This window comes from Chelon labrosus, assembly GCF_963514085.1.
Source record: "Chelon labrosus genome assembly, chromosome: 20".
NCBI lineage: Eukaryota > Metazoa > Chordata > Actinopteri > Mugiliformes > Mugilidae > Chelon > Chelon labrosus.
Genome location: NC_140353.1, coordinates 15,511,032 through 15,535,986, shown reverse-complemented (window position 1 = coordinate 15,535,986; position 24,955 = coordinate 15,511,032). Strand labels below are relative to the sequence as shown.

Genomic DNA, 24,955 nt, shown 5'->3' with positions numbered 1-24,955 from the left:
ATACACCTCCCTCACATGCTGCTGAGAGAGCGCGCGGGGTGGTTGGTCTTATTTCCACTTTCATAGTTCACCACATGTGACTGTGTGAAGTGGTTTCAGTGTGAGCTGCAGCGACTGAACTGTGGCAGACTGGGAGATGAATGCCTCGGTTTCTGTGAGAAGCAGACAGCCCCTCTCATCACCCGATGGGCAATTCCCTCAGGTAAAAGGAAAAAAAAAAAAGGGCCTTCACCAAAATCTGACAACTGAGCCCTCTCTTTGCTGGCACTGCTGTTGTTTCTGTTGAACCTACACCTTCATATCAGTCGGTGATTATTCGTTTTCACTCTGAACTTAAATCTGTCAGAGTTTTGTCGGACAAAATGCATCAATGTTAGGAAAAACCCAACATTTATTTGACTCTATATCGACCATTATGGCCCAGAATAAATAAAATACAGGATAATGTCAGCGATTAATTCTTACACAGATCTATTATAAAACCATAGAAATTGACCATTTTCTAAGGATGTTTATTTGTATTGTGTGATATAGTTATATCTATTATACATACTGTAACTGTAATAAAAATCTTCTAATTACACTAAAAGTTCATCAAAGGCCAAAAGATGTATGCCTGTCCTGTACTGTACTGTATGTACATAACCAAATACACAATACATTTACATGGTTATATGCACATACCTGAGCATAACTCAATAGTTCTTCTACTTGGAATCCAGGTTTTGGTCCGTGACAGAAAATACAGCCTATATGTTAAAATGCAATAATGCAGTATTGATTTGAAACGGCTGATGAATGGCAGTGATATTAAGCGCTAGATATGCCCTTGAGACATATATGTCCTGCAAAAATCAAAAGCATCTCTGGGGCCTGTGTCCTATTCATTTAACAAAATATCTATACCAGTGTTGTCCACACCAACAGGCAGGTTAGTGCCCTGAAAAGCTGCAGTCCGAGGTAAATTCGACACACATTGATTTAAGGCATACACATGGCCTAGGAGAAAAACAAATAACGCATAGTTAAGGGGAAACAGTAGGAGAAAAGAGCTCGTCTCTTTTCTCAGTCATAAAAGCCAGGGTCTCGGTCCATGTGTGCAGTTCAGCATCCATAGGGGGCTCTGCAAATCGAGTTTAAAGAAGAAGACCTGCGTGTTATCCGACCTGCGGCACCGAGAATGTAAAAATCCGTTTTGGGGTGAGTTTATATGTGATAGGGGCGGCGTGGTGATGGGAACAGGGCCAGATCAGGGTCCTCTCAGGCCATCTCGGCGCGTCGCTTAGGTCGGAGGAAGAGTGGCGCCGTCTGCAGCCGCCTGCTCGGGGTTGTCAGTCGCGCTTCGTCTGTGCGTCTCCCTCTCCTCGTTCTCGACCTCGTCCTCGTCCTCGAAGGTGTCACTGGTGCTCGGCGTTATGTATTGTCTCACCCGGGATTGAGACGCGCGCGTCTCTCTGCCCAAAGTGCCCGACTTCTGCGCGCTTGTGTGACCGTGGGAAGATGCGTAGAGTTCTTCCTCCTGCTGCGAGTGCGCAATTTCTGCTCCGGCACCGCTCGGGGTGACGGCCCCTCTATCCCACTGATACGAATGGCTGTGCGGGTTTGTGCTCTGTGTGGTCTGATTGAAAGGTAGCATCCCTGCCTGTGTAGAGTTCCACTCCGAGAAATTGTTGCTTGCGGAGGTTGTGGTGTTAGTTGAGATGTTCGCGGTGGGGGTGACCTCTCCGTGCATCCCCGGCTTCCCAGCAGAAGAGGATGAACTGGTTGGTTTCCAGATTAGACTGTAGTAAATCGCCAGGATGATGGCTGCTAAAGACACAGACAACACATATGCAAAAACTGTTGCTAGTCTCACCCACTTCTTGTTAGTCTTTGCAGCCATCTTAGCCTTTTTGTCCCCCGTATAAGTAGCAGGTTTGCCCCTCTCCATATTGGGCATGAAGTCCCGCTCCCTCATATTGCCCCTGTTTTTTCCTCGATGCTCCGCCACCCCCTCCGTCTTGAAGGCTTTTTGTTATCCACAGTCCAGTAGAAGAGGAAGCAGCGGGCTGAGGAGAAAGATGCTTGACCACCTTGAACCGTCCGCGCAGCAGGAAGGTTTTTGCAGCTAAACTGATTCCCTGTAATTCATTTGGTCTCAGAAGCGCTGCGCCTCATATTCGGTACCCAGTGCAGCACTGCGTTTCATAACGGACATCAAGCATCCAGAGGCTGACTGCGCGTTTCAGCATCCGACTGCGCGAGATTCCCAGGGAACAGCTGGCTGCGGGCCCACGGCGAATCCGCAGTGTGCGATTTGATGTCATTTATTAGAAACGATTAAGTGAGATCATACGGTACACAACTGTCTGTCTTATCCAGCAAATGAAGTGGCTGGCTCAGCTAAAAATACAGGAGAGGGGGCGGGCGGTGGCTCTTAAAGAAGCAGCAGCTGTGCAGCAGCCTGAGAAGATACCAAAAAAATAAATGCATTACCTTCACATCAGGACGTCTGCGTCTCGCATGGAGAGCAGGATGTTGTAGAGGGGATGAACACTCGTCTAAGAGACGCTGTGAAGTAGTTTTTATTACGCTGCGCACCCAAGTGGAGAGGATGACATGTGCATTAAGAAGAGGCGATTAATTCATATTGATGGACATTAAGTTTAGTCATGTAATGCTTGATAAAATACATATCTGACTGATTTTGGATCGGGTTTGACCTCACACCTGTTGTTGCTGACAGTGCGACCTTTCAGCACCGAGGACAGCGACCGAGATGCGTTTTTGTGCGCATGTCCCAAAGGAAGCGGTCAGGTGAAATCAAACAGGTGGAGGGGAAAGGGCCATATTTGACCAAAGATATGTGAAAGCAAAAAGCCATCGATTAAAAATGAAAACAAATGCACAGTAGGATCACAGAATGTAGTTTCTTATTCGTGAATTTGTGGTTGATGTGTACACGGGCTTCATGCGTCTTCATTCTTTTATTGAGACAAAAGTAATTAACTCTCCGTTTTTCATCTGTGAGAATAAAATCAAACAAAAAAAACATCTGAATTTCAGTTTAATTAGACTTTGAAAAACAAAATATGGACTGAATATTGAATACTTACCTCAGGTTCAATTGTTGCACAGTTGTATCCATGTTGATAATGAATAGGCCTAAAGTTAAATACATTTCAAACATCTACAAACACTGGCTTACATTTTCACAAGTTTACAATGAACTGTGTTGTAACATCCATACAAAGAGGAAAAGAACACTGTTGTACTTGAAAGACTGATGATTCCTTTAAGTTAGTGTCTGCACAGATGTGTGACAGGTGAGACAGGCAGTGCTCTGTGTTTACTGGAACGTTGATCACTTATGATGTGTGAGCGTTTGAGACTGTGAGCAACACGACCAGATGCGGGTTTGACGAGGTCCTGTGTCGCTCCATCAGGCGTGCTGTTTTTCACAGAAACACATTTCATTGTTAAAACCATCAGCATCTTGAATAAACTGACCCCGTGGTGGTTCACCTGACGTGTCTCCTCTCCTCCTTGTCTGGCTGACTGTTTGCATTAGATATTGTGCACACCGACGGTTTATTTGAATGATATCCAAATGACCGGGCATCTCTTGTTGATACAGCAGTCTGTGTCCCGCCTCCAGTAATAAATGACACTATGACCCGGAGCAGGTGGCGGTGGCATAATTTGATGAATTAATAAGGTCTGAACGTGGATTTGCTGTTCATGTAAATTGCACGGCACAATGCCACAAAAGTAACAACCAATAAACTTTATTATTCATATATCATCTTCTGTAACCACATGTCCTGTGAAGGGTCACATTGAGGGGCTGGAGCCTGTCCCAGGTGTCATCGGGAGAGAGACGGGGTACACCCTGGACAGGTCACCAGTCTATCGCAGGGCTAAACTTTATTATAAACTTTATAATATTTTAGGTAGGTAGCAAATGTTGTAGCCATAAAAATGTATCACTTAATATAGAGTCACTTCACGCAAGGTAGAAGAAGAAAAAACAAAGACATTTTATTCCTCCTTTACTTCCTTGAAATGGTGTTCAGCCATTCGGATAATTTAGAATTTGTTTGACCAGCCTTAAAAACAGTGTCTCTATTACTCTAGACAAGCAATAAAATACAATGTCAACACTTTTTTATGGACAGTTTCTTCTGCTGAAAGTATTTAAAACAGTTTTAGACTGAGGTGTACCGTAACTTTTAAATGTTTTAACCCGTAAAACATTGCCAACAGAAGTAATATAACCTCCACTGTCTTGTTGTGGCATCACTTGTATCACAGAAAGGTATAAAATAAAAAATATATTGCGTGGAAAGACTATGCCTTTTTGTTATTTGAGTAAATGGCCATTTAACTTGCATTTGCGGCCTTTATTTTTTCATATTGTCCATGCAATCCTGAGCTGTAAATCAGTTCAGCAGCATTCGCCTTTGCTCGTCTTACATGTTTTGCTCTCCAACTAATTTGCAAGGCATATTTCTCGGGGTGCGTCCTGGGCACAGTCAGTTCAGCCTAACTCCAGTTTAGTGCACCTTTTACATGGAAGGACGGAAGGCAGGAGTTAGGTAATGGCTAGGACCATGGTGGATATTCAGGTGGTGGATATGCTTCAGTTATAGTATTACGCTGAAAGAAAAGCCCCTCCAGAAGGACAAAATGAATAAGAAAAGATACTTTCTGGAGCCTCCAGAGGTCAAAGATTACCTGGTCAAAGGAGAAAGATTCACCAAGTGGTCAGAGGTGAGTGAATATTCAAAACAAATACAAATGGTGATTATTACATATCAGTGAAAAGAAGAGAAATATATATGCAGATAACATGTGAAACACTTGCGGTTACTAATTTGTCTTTTTTTTTTTTCTATTTAAACCACTGAAGCTGTTGTTAGTGAATCACACTTAAATCTCTTAATTTTCTCTTTGTTCATGTAAATGAAAGCCATGATCTAGTTTGGCATCGGCACATCTGTGACAAGCAGCTCAATAAATGTGCAAACTGTGTGAAAGCCAATTCCTTTGTCTCAATCAAGGACTCGACGAAGACTGTCCCCATCACCATGAAGATGGATCCGAAAGGCTTCTATGTCTACTGGATTAACCAAAGCAAGGTAATCAATATTAAGGGTCAGGAAAACTGGGGATGAGCAGCTCCAACTATGAGGGATTCAACAGATTTATATCAAATAAAGGTAGTCATTTTTCAGATCCACTTCCACTGTGTGGGCAACATGCATGTGATCGGGATCTGCCAAAATCTGTGGTGTAGCTGAGCGTTTCATTGAGAACCTTCCGTTCCTAAAAGCTTGTGGAAATTATTGATTGGTACTGATGTGGGCTTACATCCTGGTGCACAGGGCAGCTGGACTACAATGCAGTTATTGGAGATGACAATGTGTCTCCAGGGGTTTCTCTCTCCGGTTTCCACCACGTCTGAAAGCCGGTGAAATCTACGTCAAATGTGTGCTTTACAAACCGTTCATGCGCTTCTTATTTTTTCCACATGCTGTTTCAAGACGGTACAAAATTCTCCACACAAACAAACCAGATCCCGTAGTTCTTGCACTTTGCCAAAAGATGACTTGTATCACGATCCATATTTGGACTGGCGCCTACATGTTGAATTCGGTGCTGGAGATTATTCTTTGTCTCTTGTTTCTAGGAGACAACGTTCCTGGACGTTGCTACCATCAGAGACACCAGAACAGGAAAATATGCAAAACTTCCTAAAGTGAGTACTATTATTTAATGTCTTGCAACCTGCACTCTGAGTCAATTAGGTCCAACAGATGTGTTTGTTGGGCAGGAATCTCTGCAAGCATGCAAATATGTCGTCAGGCCCTCAATTTGCCCATTAGTAGGCTATGGGAGGCATATTTGCATTGCAAAAACTGCAGTGGACACACGTACCCAGACTACTTCTCCATCACAGAAACACACAGATGCACAGACGCACAAACAAACATAAACACCGTGCCACAGACTGAGTCATGATCTGAGATTTCTGAGCGAGCTGTGTGTTTGGGTGTGCGTTCGTAGTAAACTGACAGTTGTAGTTGCCGTTCTTTTCTGCTCCTCGTTGGCCTCCACGGAGAGTTGCAGTACGCAGTCAAATATGAAATCTGTTCCCCTCGGGGAGAGCTACATCATCCCAGATGGGGTGCACATCCTCCTCCTGGGTCCCCGAGGAGCTTTTGGGAAAGCTGCTCCAGTGCTGACGTCAGCTCCGCAGCTCTGGAATTGGCATATAATTGACTGATTGTAGAGAAGCATGAGCAGGGAGGCAGCATTTGATTCACTCGTCTTCAAACTCCTGTTTGTGCTGTGAGTCTTGTTGTTTATGCATATGTTTGCATATCCTGGTCTGCGTATTTGACTTTGTCCAAGAAGCATCCAGGTGTCTTGTCAGCGCATATGGGTGCTACACATTTTTATTCCTTTAAACCAAACGGAGACAATAATCAACTTATTTGTTTATTCACAAAAATAGACTTGTAATAAGTCCACCTTTCTTCTCTTCTTTTGCTTTTCACAGCACCCCAAGGTCCGCAATGTGTTCAACCTGGATTTCCCAGACAGCAATCATCTTGCCAAAACCCTGACCATTGTCACAGGCCCAGACACGGTGAACCTGACCTATCATAACTTCTTCGCCTCCAAGGAGAAAGTGACGCAGGTGACAGACCACTGTGCACACTGAGTCTGTGCCTTAGTGGCTACGTGCACTTTATCTCGCTGTTTGCAATCTTTCCTCTCTGTCACTGGTCTCCTCTGATTGTTCAAACACAGCCACGGGCCATTAGCCATTATACAATGAGCCTTTGCTTCTCCTCTAATAGCGCACCCTCAGCCTCCCTTTTAGTCTTTATTAGACCTTATGACTCCGACGTCCAGATTTAATCAACTGTAATGAAATCACAATTGTGCTTTGTTCAGCTGCAACATTCAGTGCTCTCATTTCCTGAGGTCCCGTTATGTTAGCGCCCTCTAGTGGTCCGTTCGTGTGGCTGTGGTAGCTTTTAAAATGCTTTAAGGGGTAATGACATTTCAAACTCAGGCTGACATTAAGTGTGACCCAGTATCCCTGTTTATTTTTGTAATTAAATGCACCTCAGAACTGGGCAAATGACATTCTCTCAATTGCCTACAACGCTGCGAGAAACAACTCATGCAGACAAGTCTTCCTGGACAAAATGTAAGTGAACATCATGTAATCTGACACAGCAGCTTGTAGACGATGAGTGCACAAGGTGCCATTTAATTTGATAATGTATTGTGTCTCATCATTGCGTGTAATTCTAATGGAAGCAATGTGCGTTTCATCTCAGCTATGTCCGGATTTCTCTTCAGACCAACAAGGACGGCAAGATCCCAGTGAAAAAGTAGGTTACTTACAATCCAACCACGCAGTAGTTAGTTTCCATATTTCCTTCTCTATGTTTCACTGTTTCTTCTTATTCTCAGCATTTACAAGATGTTCCCTGCGGATAAGAAGAGGGTGGAAAGTGCACTGGCATCAGCACACCTCCCTAAAGGAAAGGTCAGAAAACGAAACTGCTTGCCCACAACACTGCAAGAAACAACTCACGCATTTCAAATTCAGGATTTTGGTTTCAGCTTTGCAGTAGACATAATCCTCTCTTGGAATGAATATCCGTGCTCACGTTTCAGTACGACACCATGAAACCGGATGTGTTCACCGAGTCGGCCTTCAAGACCTTCCTGACAAATCTCTGTCCTCGGCCCGAGATCTACGAGATCTTCACCACTTAGTGAGTCCCTGGGCTACGCTGATTGTCTTCTGATGTGCCAGAAAAATACTTGATTTATCATTTGACACACACGCTATAGCTTAAATCACATATTGTTCTTAGAATCAGAAAGAATAATGTAAGAATTTATGCTTGTCATTGGTAAAGATTTCCTCTGTCCATTAGAAAAACTAATGCCAAAATGGTCTTAAGTAACTGACTAAAGTTAGGTGAAAATGAAACCAAAATTAAATAAGTAAATTAATATCATGAATACTGACAACTCTAACAGGACTATTGGTCTAATCTTATAGCGCAAAGTCAGAGAAGCCTCATATTTGGCCAGTCTTTGTCTTGTGCATTTGGCCACCTGGTATGGCCTCAAGTGGGGCTGCAGGTGGAGGGGCTGTGCGTGAGCAGCACTAGATAGATGTACGCTAAAGTGACTGTCACGCCTCCCTGTGCCCTCCAGCTCCACCAAACCCACCATGACGAAGGAGAACTTCACCAAGTTCCTCAACGAGAAACAGAGGGACTCTCGGCTCAACGAGGAGCTGTTCCCGCGCCTCCGCCAAGACCAGATCAAGGCTCTGATTGACAAGTATGAACCGCTATCCGCTAATTCTAACAGAGGTGAGATTCATTCATGATTCGTTTACTGTGTGGAGGATTTGGTAGCGCTTGTGTACTTTTGTTTTAAATGCGTCTCTGTTTTTGTCGCTAGGTCTGATTTCTCCTGAAGGTATGTTATTCTTCTTGATGGGTCCGGAGACAACAGTTGTCATGCAGGACCGGCTGGCCAAGAGTCAGGATATGACCCAGCCAATACCCCACTACTTCATCAAGAGTTCACACAACACATACCTAACAGGTCACAAACAGCACTTTGATTGTAGCCTACAAGGTGTCGCTCACATTTGGGTCGTGTTTGAAGTCTCTGTTTGTCTTTGTGTGCAGCCGGTCAGTTCTCTGGCGTGTCCTCTCCAGAGATGTACCGACAGTGTCTGCTGTCCGGCTGCCGGTGTCTGGAGCTGGATTGCTGGAAGGGTAAACCTCCAGATGAAGAGCCCATCATTACTCATGGCTTCACTATGACCACTGAGATCCTTTTCAAGGTATTTTTCGCAGAGTTATGGGTATTCGGTCTTCACATACAGATTCACATATCTGTGCTAGTAAAAGGTCACACTTTCTTGCCAGCATACATTGTTTGGGTATACGTAGCATCACCTCATTTGCACTTTCCAGATGCTGTTCACACTGACACTAGGTGTCAAAATGTATCACAGTTACCGTGACAGGCCTGCGGATTCCCTTGCTGCCATTTATTCATGCTTAGGTGCACAAAGCCCAAAAGTGTGTATATGCTTCAGAGCACACAGCAACACACAAACACACACAGAGGCAGGCAGGCAGGCCCTCCATGCCCTCACATTGAACACTTCCATTTAAGGGCAGCCAAGGCACCACAGTCCCAGAGGCCTAGACACAACACCTCAGTTCAGTTTACAGTCAGCCTCTGGATGTGCTTGTTTTGGAGTTGACTTCAGGCCCTCTGCATAGAAGAAACAGCTCTGCAGTTTGTCACGATGACTGTGTTCATGTTTTCCAAAAATAGCCATTTTTATTCGGCTATGTGGATCTCAACTTTTTGTGTATCTGTAATTTCATTGGGCCTAGGTCTAGGTAAACCAATAAAAACAACAACTCAAACTATTTGTCTTTTTGTGACATGTAACAGGATGTGATTGAGGCTATCGCCGAGAGCGCCTTCAAGACCTCACAGTACCCCGTCATCCTCTCATTCGAGAACCACGTTGACTCGTAAGAGCTGAGCTTTTACATGAACTCATGTCGTGTAATGCTGTTTGCACAATATAATAAGGTTCTGATGCCATTATCCCCAATGGGATAATACAGATGGAGCATACTGAGGATGTAACTGAACATTTTGATCTGGCAGTGGTTGGTAACAGGTGTGACTCTGATTTGTCCCAGGGTGAAACAGCAGGAGAAGATGGCCAACTACTGCAAAACCATATTTGGTGATGCCTTGCTAACAGAGCCACTGGACAAATACCCTGTGAGTACACCGCTGCAACTCAGCCCGCTGTCAAAATGATAGCGAGATAAAGTTTGTTTGTGGGGTTTTGTTAAACGGAACACTTTGTCTAATAAATTAGCCGCAGGATTTTCATGCTTTTCTGTGTGACTCAGTTTTGCAGTCTAGCCTAAAGACAACAAACGGCAATGTCCAAGTTGTTCTCTTTCTTATCTTCGCTGACAAGACCTCCACTCCTGTAACTAATCAGTGATTTATATAGTCAGCCGATGTCTCTTCACCTGTCAGCTGTTCCTGTTCCTTGTCAATCAGAGAGAGCATGTGTTTAACTCTCAGATAATGTCAGAGACATAAGAATTTAAAAAATGCAAAAGTCATGAGACATCTTCGCTCCAGATCCCACTCCTTTTTTTCAACCACTACAGAAGTACACAATATTTTATTTACATATACTTTTAATACTTTATCATTTCCTACATTTTATTCATTCCAGAGAGAAACTGCCTTACAGATCTGCTACAAATATGTGTGGATTCCAAAGAATTAAACCTTTTGTTTAGTTGTTTTTTGTGTGAGAAGTCTGGATTTTGCACCAGATCCCTGCCGAGTTCTTTTAGCAAAATCTAACAAAACTAATGTAATTTCTATCAGACTCAGCTGTATACTTGAAGTTTTGCGCTCAGTAGCAATCAGTCATGCTAACTGGCTAAAGTAAGATCATTATAACTGCTAAACATCATTAATGTAAATGGCTTTAAAAAAATAAAACCAATACTGTGTGCTGTCCTGAAAATGAAATCTCACGTAACAATTTAACCGCACCGTTTGTGACTACTTTTTGTATCTGTCTCTAACATCCAGCTGAAGCCAGGCCAACAGATCCCCAGCCCGTCCGAGCTCATGGGTAAGATCCTCATCAAGAACAAAAAGGGCAGCCACGAGAAGCCGGCCCAGAATAAGAAAACCAGCGCGGCAGCCACTGAGCAGGCCCAACCCACAGCTGCACCCACGGCTGCACCCGCCCAGGATCCTAACACCCCTCCTCAGGATGCTACCAACCCAGCATCCAGCCCCCAAGAGAACCAAGGTGCACATGACAAATCCCGAGGCAAATGGGGTCGTTTTCCAAAAATAGGCGAGCTCTGTTGTTCCTAGGTGTCACTGACATTTCGTTCATATGTCGAACCAGAGGGGGACGCAGCTGTGGAGGACCTGGAGGAGCAAGAAGACACAGAGGAACAGGATGAGGAGAAAATGAAGACTTCAGATGAGGTAAACGATGATGGCCTCGACGACAGTTTTATTGACTGACATCATCTGTTTCCAGCCAGAAGAGTCCAAACATCATCTAACTTCCTGTCAATCCCCCACAGGGCACAGCTGGACAAGAAGTAACGGCGTACGAGGCAATGTCCTCTCTGGTCAACTACATCCAGCCCAACAAATTCATCTCTTTCGACAATGCTAAAAGTACGTCTGTGCTCCAGAAATGTAAACATACTCGCAGGTCCGGTAAACACATCAAAGTCATCAAAGAGGGTTATGCAATTCTTCCTCCCATTCTTTTCTTCTATCTTCACAGAGAAAAACAAGAGTTACGTCATCTCATCTTTTGTGGAGACCAAAGGGGAGGCGATGATTGCCAAGACTGCTGTTGAATTTGTCGAGTATCCTTTAAGAGTGCTGCAGATGAAGCTGCAAAAATAAAGAAATAAAAGTGCTTTAAACTGTGACGGGACAAATATGTTGTTTAGTGCACTCAGAGGAGAATACAGAGAAAAATACAACCACAGAGACATACATTTAAGCGTCCTAAACCACCTCTCTCAGATACAACAAGAGGCAGATGAGCAGGATTTACCCCAAAGGAACAAGAATGGACTCATCCAACTACAGCCCCCAACCTTTCTGGAACGTCGGCTGCCAGATGGTGGCACTCAACTACCAGACGATGGGTAAAAGTGGATATGTGGCACTGAAAAACCAGATATATCACATGTTCCACTACATGAACAAATGCAACGCTCCACAGTTCTTATTAAATCTTAATCTTCTGACACGCTTAATGTATCATGCATCTTTCTTTTTTTTTTTTTTTTTTTTATAAGCTGAGCTTCTGTTTTTTACCACAGCAGGTCAGTGTTGCACCTCTCTGTGCTGCACAGGCCTCGGCCGTGCTCTGCATCCCAAACGCTCGCTTGCTCCTCCTCAAGCTGAAGAGAGGCGGCATGAAAGGGCTGTTTGTGTCTATTTTCAGATTTCCCCATGCAGCTGAACTTGGCCCTGTTCGAGTTCAACGGCAGAACGGGCTACCTGCTCAAGCATGACGTGATGCGTCGCAATGACAAGAAGTTTGATCCTTTCTGCGACAGGCTTGACACCGTTGTAGCGAGCACGCTGACCATAAAGGCAGGTTCACGGCCTTGTTATTGCTGCCCCTCTCTCACTTTAACAATCCCTGGGGTGCCATATTACCTTTGCAAAACACAAAATTAATTTTCACATTTTGCCGCTGCATCTCTTATGATATTGCTTTGCAAGATGTGTATAGCTGACAGGTGCATTTGCTCCTCTAAATTGAGCAATAAATTAGCCTCAGTAGCCCTGGGAAGATGGTGTGCGTTGTCCTTGCAGTTTGGATGTGGAGTCTGTAATAACACAAGCTTCCAGCTGTGACTGAAACTCGGTTCCCGGTATTCAGCTGCCTCTGCGTGAATGAGAACCTGAGCTTTATTTATATCCACTGTTTTCGTCAACATGAATAGACTCAGCGGCACACATCAGTACTGTTAACCAGTATGTACATACATGTCATGGAATTATCTTCACCCTTCTCACCAGATCTATTCAGGGCAGTTTCTGTCTGACAAGAACGTGAAAACAGGGGTTGAGGTGGAGGTGATTGGGCTGCCAGGAGACCCCAAGAAGAAGTATCGCACCAAGTGGTCCCCCACGCCCAACGCTATTAACCCAGTATGGAATGAGGAGCCTTTTGTTTTTGAGAAGGTGCGCACTGAATCACTGAACAGGATCAAATATGTACAAACACAAACAGTATGAGGGTGAATGAGTTCGTGTGAACTCAGTGATTGTAACCTGATGAGCCGCTGCTTTTGGTCTTAATCTACTTGTTGTTGTTATCATGGTTAGATTCTGCTCCCAGAAATGGCCGCTCTAAGAATCGTAGTCCATGAAGAGAACGGCAAATTCTTGGGACACAGAATCATCCCCGTCGATGCCATTCAGTCAGGTCAGTGAGAAAAAAAAAAAAATAGTAACGTTTTATGCTTCATCTATTCTCCATAATTTAAAACACTGAGTCATTCAAGGCCTCTGAGTGCTTGCTAACCTGTTTCAGCCAGCTTCTGGATCAGAGGAGCTGCTGTTTTAATTCACCAAGGTTTTTTTGTTTATGCCCTGCAGGCTTCCATCACATCTGCCTGCGCAGTGAGAGCAACATGCCTCTCACTCTGCCTGCTCTCTTTGTGTACATCGAGGTCAAGGACTACATCCCCGCTGCCTTCGCAGGTGCTTAGCTTTTCACTTCGTTCTTTGGCAAAAAAATAAAACCTCCTCGGCAACTGAACCCATGTTGCCAGAGTGACAGTGAGGGACAAGGCTGATGTAGTTTGGATGTGCGGAACTCTGCTGCATTTTGATTTAGTTATTTCTGTTCTTCTATTTTGGCACACTGATGCGTTTCATCTCTCCTCAGATTTCACAGACGCTTTATTTAATCCAACAAAGGGCACAGAGAAGACAACAAAGACCCCCAAAGAGGTAAAAAATTAAATTGCTAAAATGCAGTCATCATGCACTGTCCCCAGATTTTCCATAAAACCTTAACAGCACTAATTAACTTCCTAGAAGACGACACAAGATGACTTTTTTTTTTAACACCTGCAGTCATCTTCAGACTATGTTTGTGAATATGAGTTGCCTCTTGTGGTCCAACCTACTGCAGACAAAGCAAAGGAGGATGAGGCCCCTGCTGCAGGTAATGAACGACACAGTTTAAATTTTATTTTTAAATATTCTAAGCTTTAATATGTCTGCGTTTAGATTTGATCCCTGAACTTTCTGCCTCTCCTAGAAAAGGCCGCGGCTGAGCCTGCGCCGCCCACTGAGCAGTCATCCGAGTCTGCACCAGAGGCTAATGCAGAAGACACAAAAAACAATACTTCACAATCTGAAGCAGAGCCTCCTGAGACCCCTGCTGAAGAAGCAGCACCTGAGGCGGTGGCAGCTGTTATAGAGGCAGCCCCTGAATCCAAAGAAGAGTCAGGCCCTGTCTCTGGTGCATCAGAAGAGGCAACAGAAGTTGCAAGTGCTGCTGAGGAGCCTGCTCCTGAAGAGGCAGTCGCTGAAGAGCCTGTCAAAGAGGAGCCTGCCAAGGAAGAGCCTACTGCTGAACAGCCTGCTGATGTAGCCGTAGCCTGTCCAGCAAATACCTCGCCTGTCTCTGCAGGATCAGGGGACTCACCTCAGCCATTGACGTCCTCTGAAGGTAACCCCAAAGTACTTTACGTGCTACAGTTCTTCACAGTTTCCCTTCTGTCAATACACTGTAGCTAAAAGGTCTCTGTCAATGAAAATAGAAAACAATTTAGAGGTATTGTTCGTTGAATAGATCTATTGGGAGTGCATATCCAGTGCCGGGAAGTAAGAAGACTCTCACAGCATAGCCTCTTGTGTTTCTGCTGCAGAGCCTTCAACTGTGACTATTGAACAACTGACACAGCACAAGAACTATCTGAAGGTCGTCAAGCGCCAGGAGCGAGAGATGAAAGAAGCAGAAAAGAAGTATCAGAAAAAGGGAGAGGATCTGATTCAGAAATACTCCGACTCCTTCAAGGCCATCAAGAAGAAGGGCTCACTGAAGAAAAAAGAGTAAGGAGATTTATTTTCGCTGTTTGCCGTGACAACGCTTTTCAGAGTCAGTTTCTACAGAATGTTTGACAAAAGAGATTTTGATCGTGTCGCGGGGAGAGTACCCATCGGTCCAGTCGTTTGTGTTTAACCGTTCACCAAGGACTGTTCTGTTTCCTGCAAAGTAGCAATGAATTCTACATCATATTAAAATTAACCCACTAATAAAGTTGTTGTTGTTCGTGATCAGTGTTATTGGCCAGGTTATATTTAGAAGCATGTAGAATATTCAGCAGCTAATGTGTTTTTTTTTTAACTGGAGCAGAATATTAGTGGCCAAAGAAAACAACTGAATGAGTAAGGGCTGCAGTGTTTTTGTGTACACAGTCCTCCACAATGAGCTTTCAAGCAAACCATGTGTTATTAAAGGCCAAATGAGCGTTGCTGTGTAGCATTTCCAGTAAGCCCATGGTTGAACACTACGTTTTGTACTTGGAAGTGTTATGGCAGTTAGTCGATACACTATGTTCCCCTTACAGTGCCTGTTTTGTTGTACCATCTTATGTTTCCGTCAGGGGAGGGGGAGACACCTCAGACACCAGTGTGACGACAGAGCGGGTGCAGGAGCAGAAGGAAAAAATGCAGGTTGAACTACAAGCTCTGTGGACGGATCAGTGCGATCAGATGAAGAAGAAGAAGGAGCAGTGTGCAACAGAGGTTGGTCAAATGTAGCTTTTAGTTTGAAGCTCTAAAACGAGCAAATAAGAAGTCTGCGGTCAAGCAAAACATTTAGCCAAAAACTGTACTAAAAGCTGCAGTAAAGGCAATATTGTTATAGTAAAGCTACGGTGCAGAAACTTTGTCTCTTTGTATGACGTACCTGTACAGTCCCTCTTCTTTCAGTGCTCTTCAATGAAGAAAAGCCGTACCAGTGAAAATCAGTGTTGTTCCATTGATCGCTTTCTTTTTGAGACTGTAATCTTAATTGTACGTATTTTTTTTCTTATTGGGAGCATCGGGAACGTTTCTTGGACACATCATAGGTTCTGACTCACTCTTCCTGGCCACCAAAAATGGTGAATTCATAGAGCCCAAGTTACATCTGTAACATTTATTTCTCCGCTACAGACTCAGCCTGTACTTCTACTTGCTGAAGTGCTAGAAGTCTGTTGAGGATGTTGCTGCAGAAAACTGTCTTAAAACACCGGCATCACGCGAGATAGAGATTTACCCAACAAGCATTGGCTTCAGTGTAATGGATGCTCATTTATATGTAAAAGTACTGCACTGTAGCTTTAACAGTGCCTGAAATGGTTACATGTAATGTGAAACGCCTCTCTTTACTGTCTTAACTGTGCAGTTCTGCTCATCTCTACAGTATTTTAGCATCTGCTGAGTTTGTGGTTTTGATCTTCTGGCCCGCAAACCCATTCATCTGCAACATGTAGCTTTTTCTACTCAAATAAAACTTGCTGTGCTGTATGCAACTTGCCTGACACCAAACGGCAGACTGACAAATTCAGCTACAACCTGTTAGACACAGTAGTTTTGAACTTAAATTCATCACATCGACAGAAATACGACAAACAAATAATCGGGTATCACTTTATAATAGCGGCACACTATGAATTTATATAAAGCATCACTAATAGACAGTATTAAGCAGTTTATCATTTGTAAATTAATTATTACAAAACAAGTATTACAGAGTTATTAGTTATAAGATAATTTATAAAGTGTAAGTAAATGATAAACTATTTCAATGTATATTTATACATCATATTATTTACACATGTACTTATAGTTACTAAGGGTGTTAATAAATGGTTTATAGACGTATAATTATAGACGTGTATTCTTAAATGTACAATTGGGTTATGTGGGGCCGCCTGCTATTTTTCTCAAATGTAGTGTGTGAATCTATATATGGACATTTTTAAAATTGGTACTTGGAAGAGAAAATCTGCTCTTTGTTCTGATACAGCTGTTTCATGCGCTCCTCGTCCAGCCACCACTCACCACTGACACGCCGCTCTCGGCTGTCTTTATTCTATTTAATGACTCACCCCCAAAAATAGGATTCATTTCCATAGTTCAGAATGCAGCCGCTATTCTCATGGAGCACCTAATTTTACCGCGCATTGCCGGGTATCTGGGATCACAGGTGGACAGCCAGCACTTCAGAGGCTCCACTGTGTTCATTATAGACTGAGGTGAGTTCTGAATCGATCTAAGGTTCAGCCAGGTAACTTTTGAACAGCTGCCACGTCAAAACACAGAGAGTGGATTGTATTTTATAAGTTCTTTGAAGTGAGGTATCTTGTGTACAGGTTTTGGGCCAAGGGCTCTGTTCAAATGCTCTTGCAGAAACAGGACAGCTGAACATTTGGACATTGTTATTTAGAGCTGCTCGAGTCTCATTTGGGGCTTTATCTTGACTGTGATGGTGCCATTTCCTTATTGTGTTTCGACAGAGACTGGCCAAACTGTTGGAGATGGCCACAGAGAGACACTCCAGTGAACTGAAGAGCCTGGAGAGGTGTGAGCACGCATGCAACACGTTTGGGACATGATGCACACACGAGAGCACAGAAGGCTTTGCTGAGTCTTTTCAGTCTGCGCCTTGAGAGTTTAGTGTGACACTCTTTGTGTGTATGTGGCATTTGAGGTGAAACATTTGACATTTTGCAAAGAGAATACCTCCGATAATGAATGAATCACCCCAGCATACGGATCTTCCAATGTACTGGTCCGGCTTATGGGGTTTTGTGTGTGTGGGTGTGTGGGTGTGTGTGGGTGTGTGTGTGTGTGTGTGTGTTATCCCAAGTCCCCAGCTGGCAGATGGTTATCTCAGGACAACCATTATCCAGCAGGTGTTTAAACAGCAGTGGGGAAGCAAAGGCAGCCCGGATCATCTACCTGTCCACACATTATAACACTGTATTTAAGCCTTCCTTTCATTGTAAAGATAAGGTCACATCAAACACACACAGCCTTGCAACTCTTGATTAAAGGAAAAAGGTTGTTCACAGGGTCATGTTTCATTTCCATTTTTTCTTTTTTATATCCTTACTCGCTGTCTGTGCCTTGTTTTCCAGCGAAGCCAAAGAAAATAAGAAGAAAGCGCTTTCAAAAGGTTCATCCACAGAGAAGTCAAAGTGAGTTCACGGCCTTTGGTTGCTTCACGTGTTTACATTCATCTCCTTTGTTCCCACCAAGTCACATCGAACCGTCCATAGAGAAAATAATTATCAAAAGAGAAATGACGAGAAGCAGCTCGGCTTCTTACCCCTCCGTCACATGGCACTGCACGTTCAGCCTGGTGTGATTTGGTGAAGTTTAAACATCATGTACAAGAGGTCTAATTGGCAATAATTATCTACATTTAGGCTGAAAAAGGCAGCGAGCACTGAGCTGTTGGATGAGACCAGTCAGCCTGATGCCGCAGTAAGTACAGAACATTTCTTTAAACTCACTAAAAGCACAAGATATAAAGTTTATTTTTAACATAATAATAAAATGAAAAAAATAATTTGACACTTCAGGAAATGTCTTGCTGAGGGCTAAATTAATAGATTTATACCAGTTTATAGACTAAATGTGAGGCTACAGCCTGGAAATTATTGCCAAAAATAGATAACCTGACTCACAACAGTACATCTATAACCCAAAGACAAGTATGGATTCAACACTTAAGCTTCTTTATGCTAAGCTAAGCTAACTGGTTTCCCATTTAATGTAGATTTATGGGAGTTGTGTTGAATCTAATGTTGCATTCCAGAAAGCTGGGATGTCGGATTTATCACACTTGGAGTGTACTAGTGACGTCAAAGCATTCCAGGAGAACGAAGTTGAAAGATAAACAACAAACATGGCCGACCACTGATTATAGTGACATATCCTCACGCAAAAGTCATGTTGTATAATATGATGATATTTAGTACGACCAAAAAAAAAACAGATAAATGCATTTCATAGTGTAGCAAATTATGTTTTAACATTCACCGTGTGCATCTCCATGGGCGACGCCATTGTTCTGTGACGTCAGGCTGCTGTGAAGTTGGGGGTAGGTCGATTTGCCCCAACCTCGCTAGTAGGACCTCCGGCTTCAAGTGGCACTCCAGAGCACTTATTCTATGAGTTTTCTGGAACGCAGCATAAGGCTTCACACGAACCAAATCCAACAAAGACTAAACACATAAAGCACAAATATTGTCCACCCGTTTGCAAAGTCTTTGATGGTAATGATGGAGCACAAAGATCCGAAAGTTATGGTGTCCAGTTTGGAGTAGCCACTGTTCCACTCTCTCATGCAGCATTTCTGTCATTGGTCTTTTTTGAGAGAATGTGAAGTGTACACCTGCCATTTACTATTCATTGCTGTCCACTACAGCACATGTTTTAGAAATCATTATTGATGGACATGGCGTTTCTGTCAAGCTGTAGCTTTCAGCCTTTGACTATGTAGGGCTTATGTCAGTATTTTGAAGGATTAGCCTCCACTTTCACAGTGGCTCTCTGTATACACACTGCTGGCCAGTAAAGACAGGAGCTCTGGTAGTGGATAAATCCAGTGAGAACACTAATTGTTATCTGCATACTGATATAAACATAGATTGCAACAGCTTGCACTGTTTACACTGTAAGAAGTACAATTTGCCCTGTTTGTCCTGCAACAGCATCACCAGCAAAAGGAACTTTTTTAACACAAAGCTGACTTTACGTAAAAAAAAATAATTAGCATAATTTGTCGCCAGTGTCAGTCACAAATGTCAAAAAATATAAAGGAAGTTTAAAATTACCTTTGTGGGAGGGAGTGGAAGCATCTGGATCTGATGACTTTAGACAAGAATATTTTCTCATATATGATTTTGTCTGCCATTTCTAAATACCATCTGACCAGGGCTGGAGGAAATGCAACCGAACATGGTCCAGAGTGGACCAGACAACATGGTCCAGACTGGACCAGACAACATGGTCCAGACAACATGGTCCAGACTGGACCAGACAACATGGTCCAGTCTGGACCAGACAGCACGGTCCAGACTGGAACAGACAACATGGTCCAGTCTGGACCAGACAGCACGGTCCAGACTGGACCAGACAACATGGTCCAGACTGGACCGCTCACACCCAAATAATATTCATAGCATGGACTGTATTTAAATATGGACAAATCTGTAGGTTTCCTGAAGAGCAGCTCTAAAGCTCAGTGTGGTGATCCTGGCTGTGGCCATCTTGTCAGTGCCTGCTAATTCAAATATGGGAAGTGCGGCGGGGCGTTAGAGAAGCTGAGGCGGACAGGTGATGCCTCGGCTGGCAGATCTGTGACAGCTTTTATCAAAGAAGCTGTGCTCTTAAGCCTTAATATAATTTATAAGGGCTGACTGTAAATAATGTTTATTCTGCTGTAAAAGTGAACATTTTACCATTGGGGTTCATTCAGATTGACTCACTTTTTTTTCCAGCCTCGTGTGTTCAGTTTTTTTTGGCACTTCAGTGTTGGCTTCCTTTTTCAGCCCAGGAGATTGCTGCTTGATTTGTAATCAGCTCAGCAGTTCCTGTTTGTGTCCCTGCCATAACTCAGCAAGACAGCAAATGAGTGTACTTCCCAAAATGTTGAACTATGACTTCAAAGGATTCAGTAACTCACAATGAATTCTGAAGCTATGAGCTGATATATATCCCTACATTTAACATTGAGTGCCGTTACCAGCTCACAACTGTGTGTTCAGCATATACTGTATTTAACAGTGTAACCATGGTTACGCAGTGCAATAAAAGCACAGAAATAATATTACCCTCGGCATGTTAAAGCACTTTTCCTTTATAAATCTGCACACATATACAGTCCACCCACATGTTGCTTACAGGTATACGCATTGTTGAACAGTTGGACAGTAAGTACACCCACAGACATGTGAACATGGACACCCATTTGCCCACAACAGCGCCCACTCCTCCACACACACACACAAACACATACACACAGCCTTTTACCCAATGAGTAAAGTGCAGCAGGCCCTGACCATAGGCCAGGCTTGTCCATTACTCAGAGGCTGTTTACAGGGAGTGGGCTAATCCATGTGTGGCCGATGACTCACTGAGCTCTGCTCTGTTCCTCCAGTGGCTCATCAGGATTCAGACTTATTGTATTTGGGTTAAAGAACCCTCCATTTAGCTCTGCCCCTTTCCCATCAACTCAACGTGAGAAGGCAGAACCCCCCGCCCCCCCGTCCCTCCATACATTAAGGTCACATTGCAGCTCACGTTGATCTACGTAATCAGCATTTCTCCGTTAATTACCGCCACCATTTATAATGCAATCACTTGTTTAATCAGCGCAGCCTCAGTATTGAATGCCAGAGTGCAATAAAGGGCTGTGTAATCTAACTGGACAAGTCCAACCTGTGACTTAACCGTATTGATCCACTCTGTCTCAGGTTGCATCCCATGGGTAGGTGCATACGCTCACAGGGAGGAACATGAGCAGATGAACTGCTTATAGACATGCAAACAGTCTTCATCTCTCACTTGATACCACGTGCACAACACACACGCAGGCTCAACACCACAAATCAATAGTGTTTTTCAGTAGCTACATGTTTTTCACTTAATTGTTTTGTTACAGTCTTCAGATTACAGTGCACAACAAGAGGCTCTGATGAAAAAACAGGCTGCTACACTGGAAGAAATCAAGACCCTGACTAATCAGGTACACACTCTAACACAAACTGGCACACACAGGTCACTTTTACATGGACAATATTTCGTCAATCCAACTAGAATCATCCTGATTTCAGAAACAGTTTAAATGGATGGTAAATAAAATTATTTTATAAGATATATTACACTGATCAGGCTTAACATTAAAACCACAGACTTGTGACAATACAATGTTCTGGTGGATCTGGCATTTGTTACGTAAATGAACGTAATGCTTTGCCCGTTTTTTGTCTCCTTTTCCAAGCACACATTCTGTACTTGTAAATTTTACTACATGCATTCACTTACAGACACCAACAATCCAAACTATGCCAACAACAAATACCCTGTCAGCAGTGGCCATCTGTCCATTCAGCGAGTGTACGTAACGCTGCAGCGTGACACATCCAGTTCAGGCGATTGAGAAACGACAGACCAAACTCTCACCGCTGTAAATGGTGTCAGAGGGTTTTGAATGACAATGCTTTTCTTTGAATTGACGAACGCTTGGCAGCAGATAAAGAAAGAGGAGGTGTGAGATAGTTTAGACGTTGACGTGCGAATACCAGATGGATGGTGAGTTTTTATGTCTCACCAGTACTATTAGCTTACAAATACTTTTTTATTTTTTTTTGATATCGTGAGAAGTGGTGGGAGGACTTAAGAGAGGCTTAAAAAACAAAGGGACAAATTAGAGTAATTGAATGTGAGCAAATACACACGATCAGCCACAACATTAAAACTACTGACGACTGACGGGAGAAGTCAATAACATTGACCATCTTGTGACAATTCAATGTTCTGCTGGGAAACTTTTGGGCCTGACATTCATGTGGATGTTACTTAGACATGTACCACCCGCTTAGACCAGATCAGGCACCCCCACCCCATAACAAACAACTCAAACAACTCAACAAACAAAAGCATGAAAACAGCACAAGGTGTTGACCTGGCCTCAAAAAAGCCTCCCAAACTGATCAAGTATCTGTGGGATGATCCACAGAGGCCCCTCCCCTCAACCCATAGGACCCAAAGGCCCCCACTAACAACATCCTGTTGTCCATTCTCTGATGACTTACAACTGTTTTGGAGGAACAAGGGAGACCTCCATAGTATTAGGAAGGTGGTCATAATGTTATGCCTGATCGGTGCATATGCAACTGTATTCAACATTATTGACTGAGAACTATTTGCCCTTCAGGAGAATTTCCACCTACGTCAAAAAAATCCTTACGTGTGCTTTAGTTAAAGTAGCTCATGATCAAGTTATTTAAAATCAATCCATGCCATTGGGTTCAAGCCAGTTCCCTTCCTTAAGGTTAGCAGTGATCTTTATTTTTCACTTGTGAAACACAGAAATCCACTCTTTAACGATTATGATAAGCACCCGCTGAAAGGAGTGTCAGCTATAAAAATATCAACTCGTCGTTTCGATAATTGTCTAACTAACCTGTGGCCCCTGTGTCGGCAGCTCAATCAAGAGGCCCTGACGGAGCACGCTCAGAAACTGAGGTCTCTGCCAGCAGAAGCGAGGGAGGCTGTTAACGTCTGTGTGGGGGCGCACTTCCCCGAATTGGTGGATGAGGCTGGAGACAAGAAGGCAGGGGCAGTGGGCTATGGAGACGTCTTCCTGGGTTAGATGTGCCCTTTGATCCCTGACCTCTTCCTATCTTTATATTTACTTTCCACCTGGTGCATAACCTACGGTTTGAGCCTAACTATGACATAGAAGACGTTTATTCAATAAGCAAAGAGAGGAGTGATGTTTCAATTTAGGTGTGCTATTCATAGATAGTTTTATGATGTTTTCTTGAATGTCTTATAGTCCAAGGTTAGATCATTTGGAATGGATTTTAATTTTCAATTGGACTATTTCTGTTTCTTTTCACCAATGACAAACACCCCAAATTAGGCAACGCACTAGAAACTATCTTCCAGATGAAGGCCCTTCGCTATTAAAAGCCTGAACCCGGTGCTCTCAGTCTCCTCTTTGTTCTCTTAATACGTTTAAAATGGGAATAAATGTAGCAAGAAGAAATCAGAGTCTGCAGGCTGAGTGAGACAATGACTCCATTTGTCACACTTCAGTGCAGCTTGATTTTGGATGTGTGATAGTCAGCGAAGCCACGGGAAAGCACTCAGTCTGACTCTGGTGATGTAACCAAGTTGTGCAAAAATAAAGAGAACATTTACCAAAAGAATACAAAGAGAGAACCGTAAAAAGCAGAACATGCAGCACTAATATAGCATGCAATTACATCTGAAAATGTGAGGCTGTCTTGTAATAAGGCTTGTCCTATATTTATGCATATAAAATATTCCTTATGCAGTTAGAATTGCTATGAATTGCTATTAATAAACTTGTATTTAAACTGCTCATGTGTTTTCTGTCCTTTATTTTACATGCAGTTTACTATTAACTGTCTAGACTGTGTTTTGATAACACTTAGGATATGATAGTTACACAGAACATAAAAAAAACTAATTCTTTTTATCCCTCTATGTGGTATTAAGGTTTCTTGTCATCCGCGTCCCTGTGTCAACTATTTGAGAGTCTGATGGAGTATTGCTCTCGGGTTGTTTAAATCTCAAAGCTCTCCATTTTGTTCTCTGCAGCAAAAGCAATAGGTAATTGCAGGTGTTTCCTTGAAGGTCGCTCATCAAAATCCAAACACTGTCGCCTGTGTGACATTGTCAGCCAGTTGAACGTCCTCTCTGATAAGATAACTGCTGCACGGTGGATTGAAGTGACCCACTGTGTGCCTGGGAAGGGTGGTGGCCGAGTGAGCTCAACGCACTGTAGCTCGGGAAAACACGTGCAAATAGACTAAACACAAGCAAACTGAAAAAACTCTTTAATTCAAGGTGCACTCACAACAGAAAAAAAACGAAACGCGCCGCAAAAACTCACAACACCAGCAAACACACAACAGCTGAGCTCTCTCGGCCACAGCAGGGAAGGGATTTTTACTCATTGTCTCCACAGATATTCACAGATCAAAATACTCATCATACATCAGGGGTGTCAAACATACGGCCAGCGGGCCAAAACCGGCCAGATGATGTAATCTGGCCCGCAGCATGAATTTGCAAAGTGCAAAATTCAGAAATTACATAGAAGCTGTTACATAGCAGCATAGATTTGGGAAGGTTAATTAAGTATATGGAATGTCCTATGTTCAACATTGTTCCCGAACGCACCACTTTCTTGTAGCGTTAATGCTATAGACAAATCCGCCGCGAACTCTATGGGCGCCGCCATCTTGCCTGCCGCCATTACTGCGGGCCTGCGAAGTGTGACGGTGTACAGTACAGTACAGTACAGTTGCCGGTAAGCGGACCCTGCTCATTAAAAAAAATGTCTGGTGAAAGGGAACATTGGGTAGATGATGTCAGGCAGTGGCCAAAACTTATCGATAAAGGTAATTTACTGACAACATAATGTATTAATGTAAAAATGCGTCAGCAAAATGTAATGTAATGTAATTGAGACGTGTAGCTATAAGGCTAAGCTTAACCGATGACAACAATAAAACCGAACGTCATTCTACACTAGCTG

At 43.3% G+C, this 24,955-nt stretch overlaps 2 protein-coding genes across 2 annotated transcripts; one reads left to right on the top strand and one right to left on the bottom strand.

The window, feature by feature from the left end:
• Positions 1–619: 619 nt before the first annotated feature.
• Positions 620–2,197, bottom strand: LOC311505152 (uncharacterized protein). Its single transcript, XM_084568558.1, has one exon. The coding sequence runs from the start codon at positions 1,955–1,957 to the stop codon at positions 1,283–1,285; it is 675 nt and encodes a 224-aa protein (XP_084424684.1). The 5' UTR covers positions 1,958–2,197; the 3' UTR covers positions 620–1,282.
• Positions 2,198–4,255: 2,058 nt separating this feature from the next.
• plcb2 (phospholipase C, beta 2) lies at positions 4,256–23,537 on the top strand. Its single transcript, XM_084568998.1, has 32 exons — positions 4,256–4,752; positions 5,043–5,120; positions 5,672–5,740; positions 6,545–6,685; positions 7,125–7,204; positions 7,338–7,391; positions 7,474–7,549; positions 7,681–7,781; positions 8,233–8,393; positions 8,485–8,631; positions 8,718–8,875; positions 9,502–9,584; positions 9,759–9,843; positions 10,684–10,909; positions 11,012–11,094; positions 11,196–11,292; positions 11,405–11,489; positions 11,653–11,777; positions 12,080–12,231; positions 12,664–12,828; positions 12,973–13,072; positions 13,246–13,350; positions 13,538–13,602; positions 13,729–13,819; positions 13,916–14,329; positions 14,529–14,712; positions 15,267–15,408; positions 17,166–17,230; positions 17,790–17,849; positions 18,081–18,138; positions 21,323–21,406; positions 22,868–23,537. Exons 1-32 carry the CDS (start codon positions 4,669–4,671, stop codon positions 23,033–23,035), a joined length of 3,786 nt encoding a protein of 1,261 aa, XP_084425124.1. The 5' UTR covers positions 4,256–4,668; the 3' UTR covers positions 23,036–23,537.
• The last annotated feature ends 1,418 nt before the right edge of the window (positions 23,538–24,955 follow it).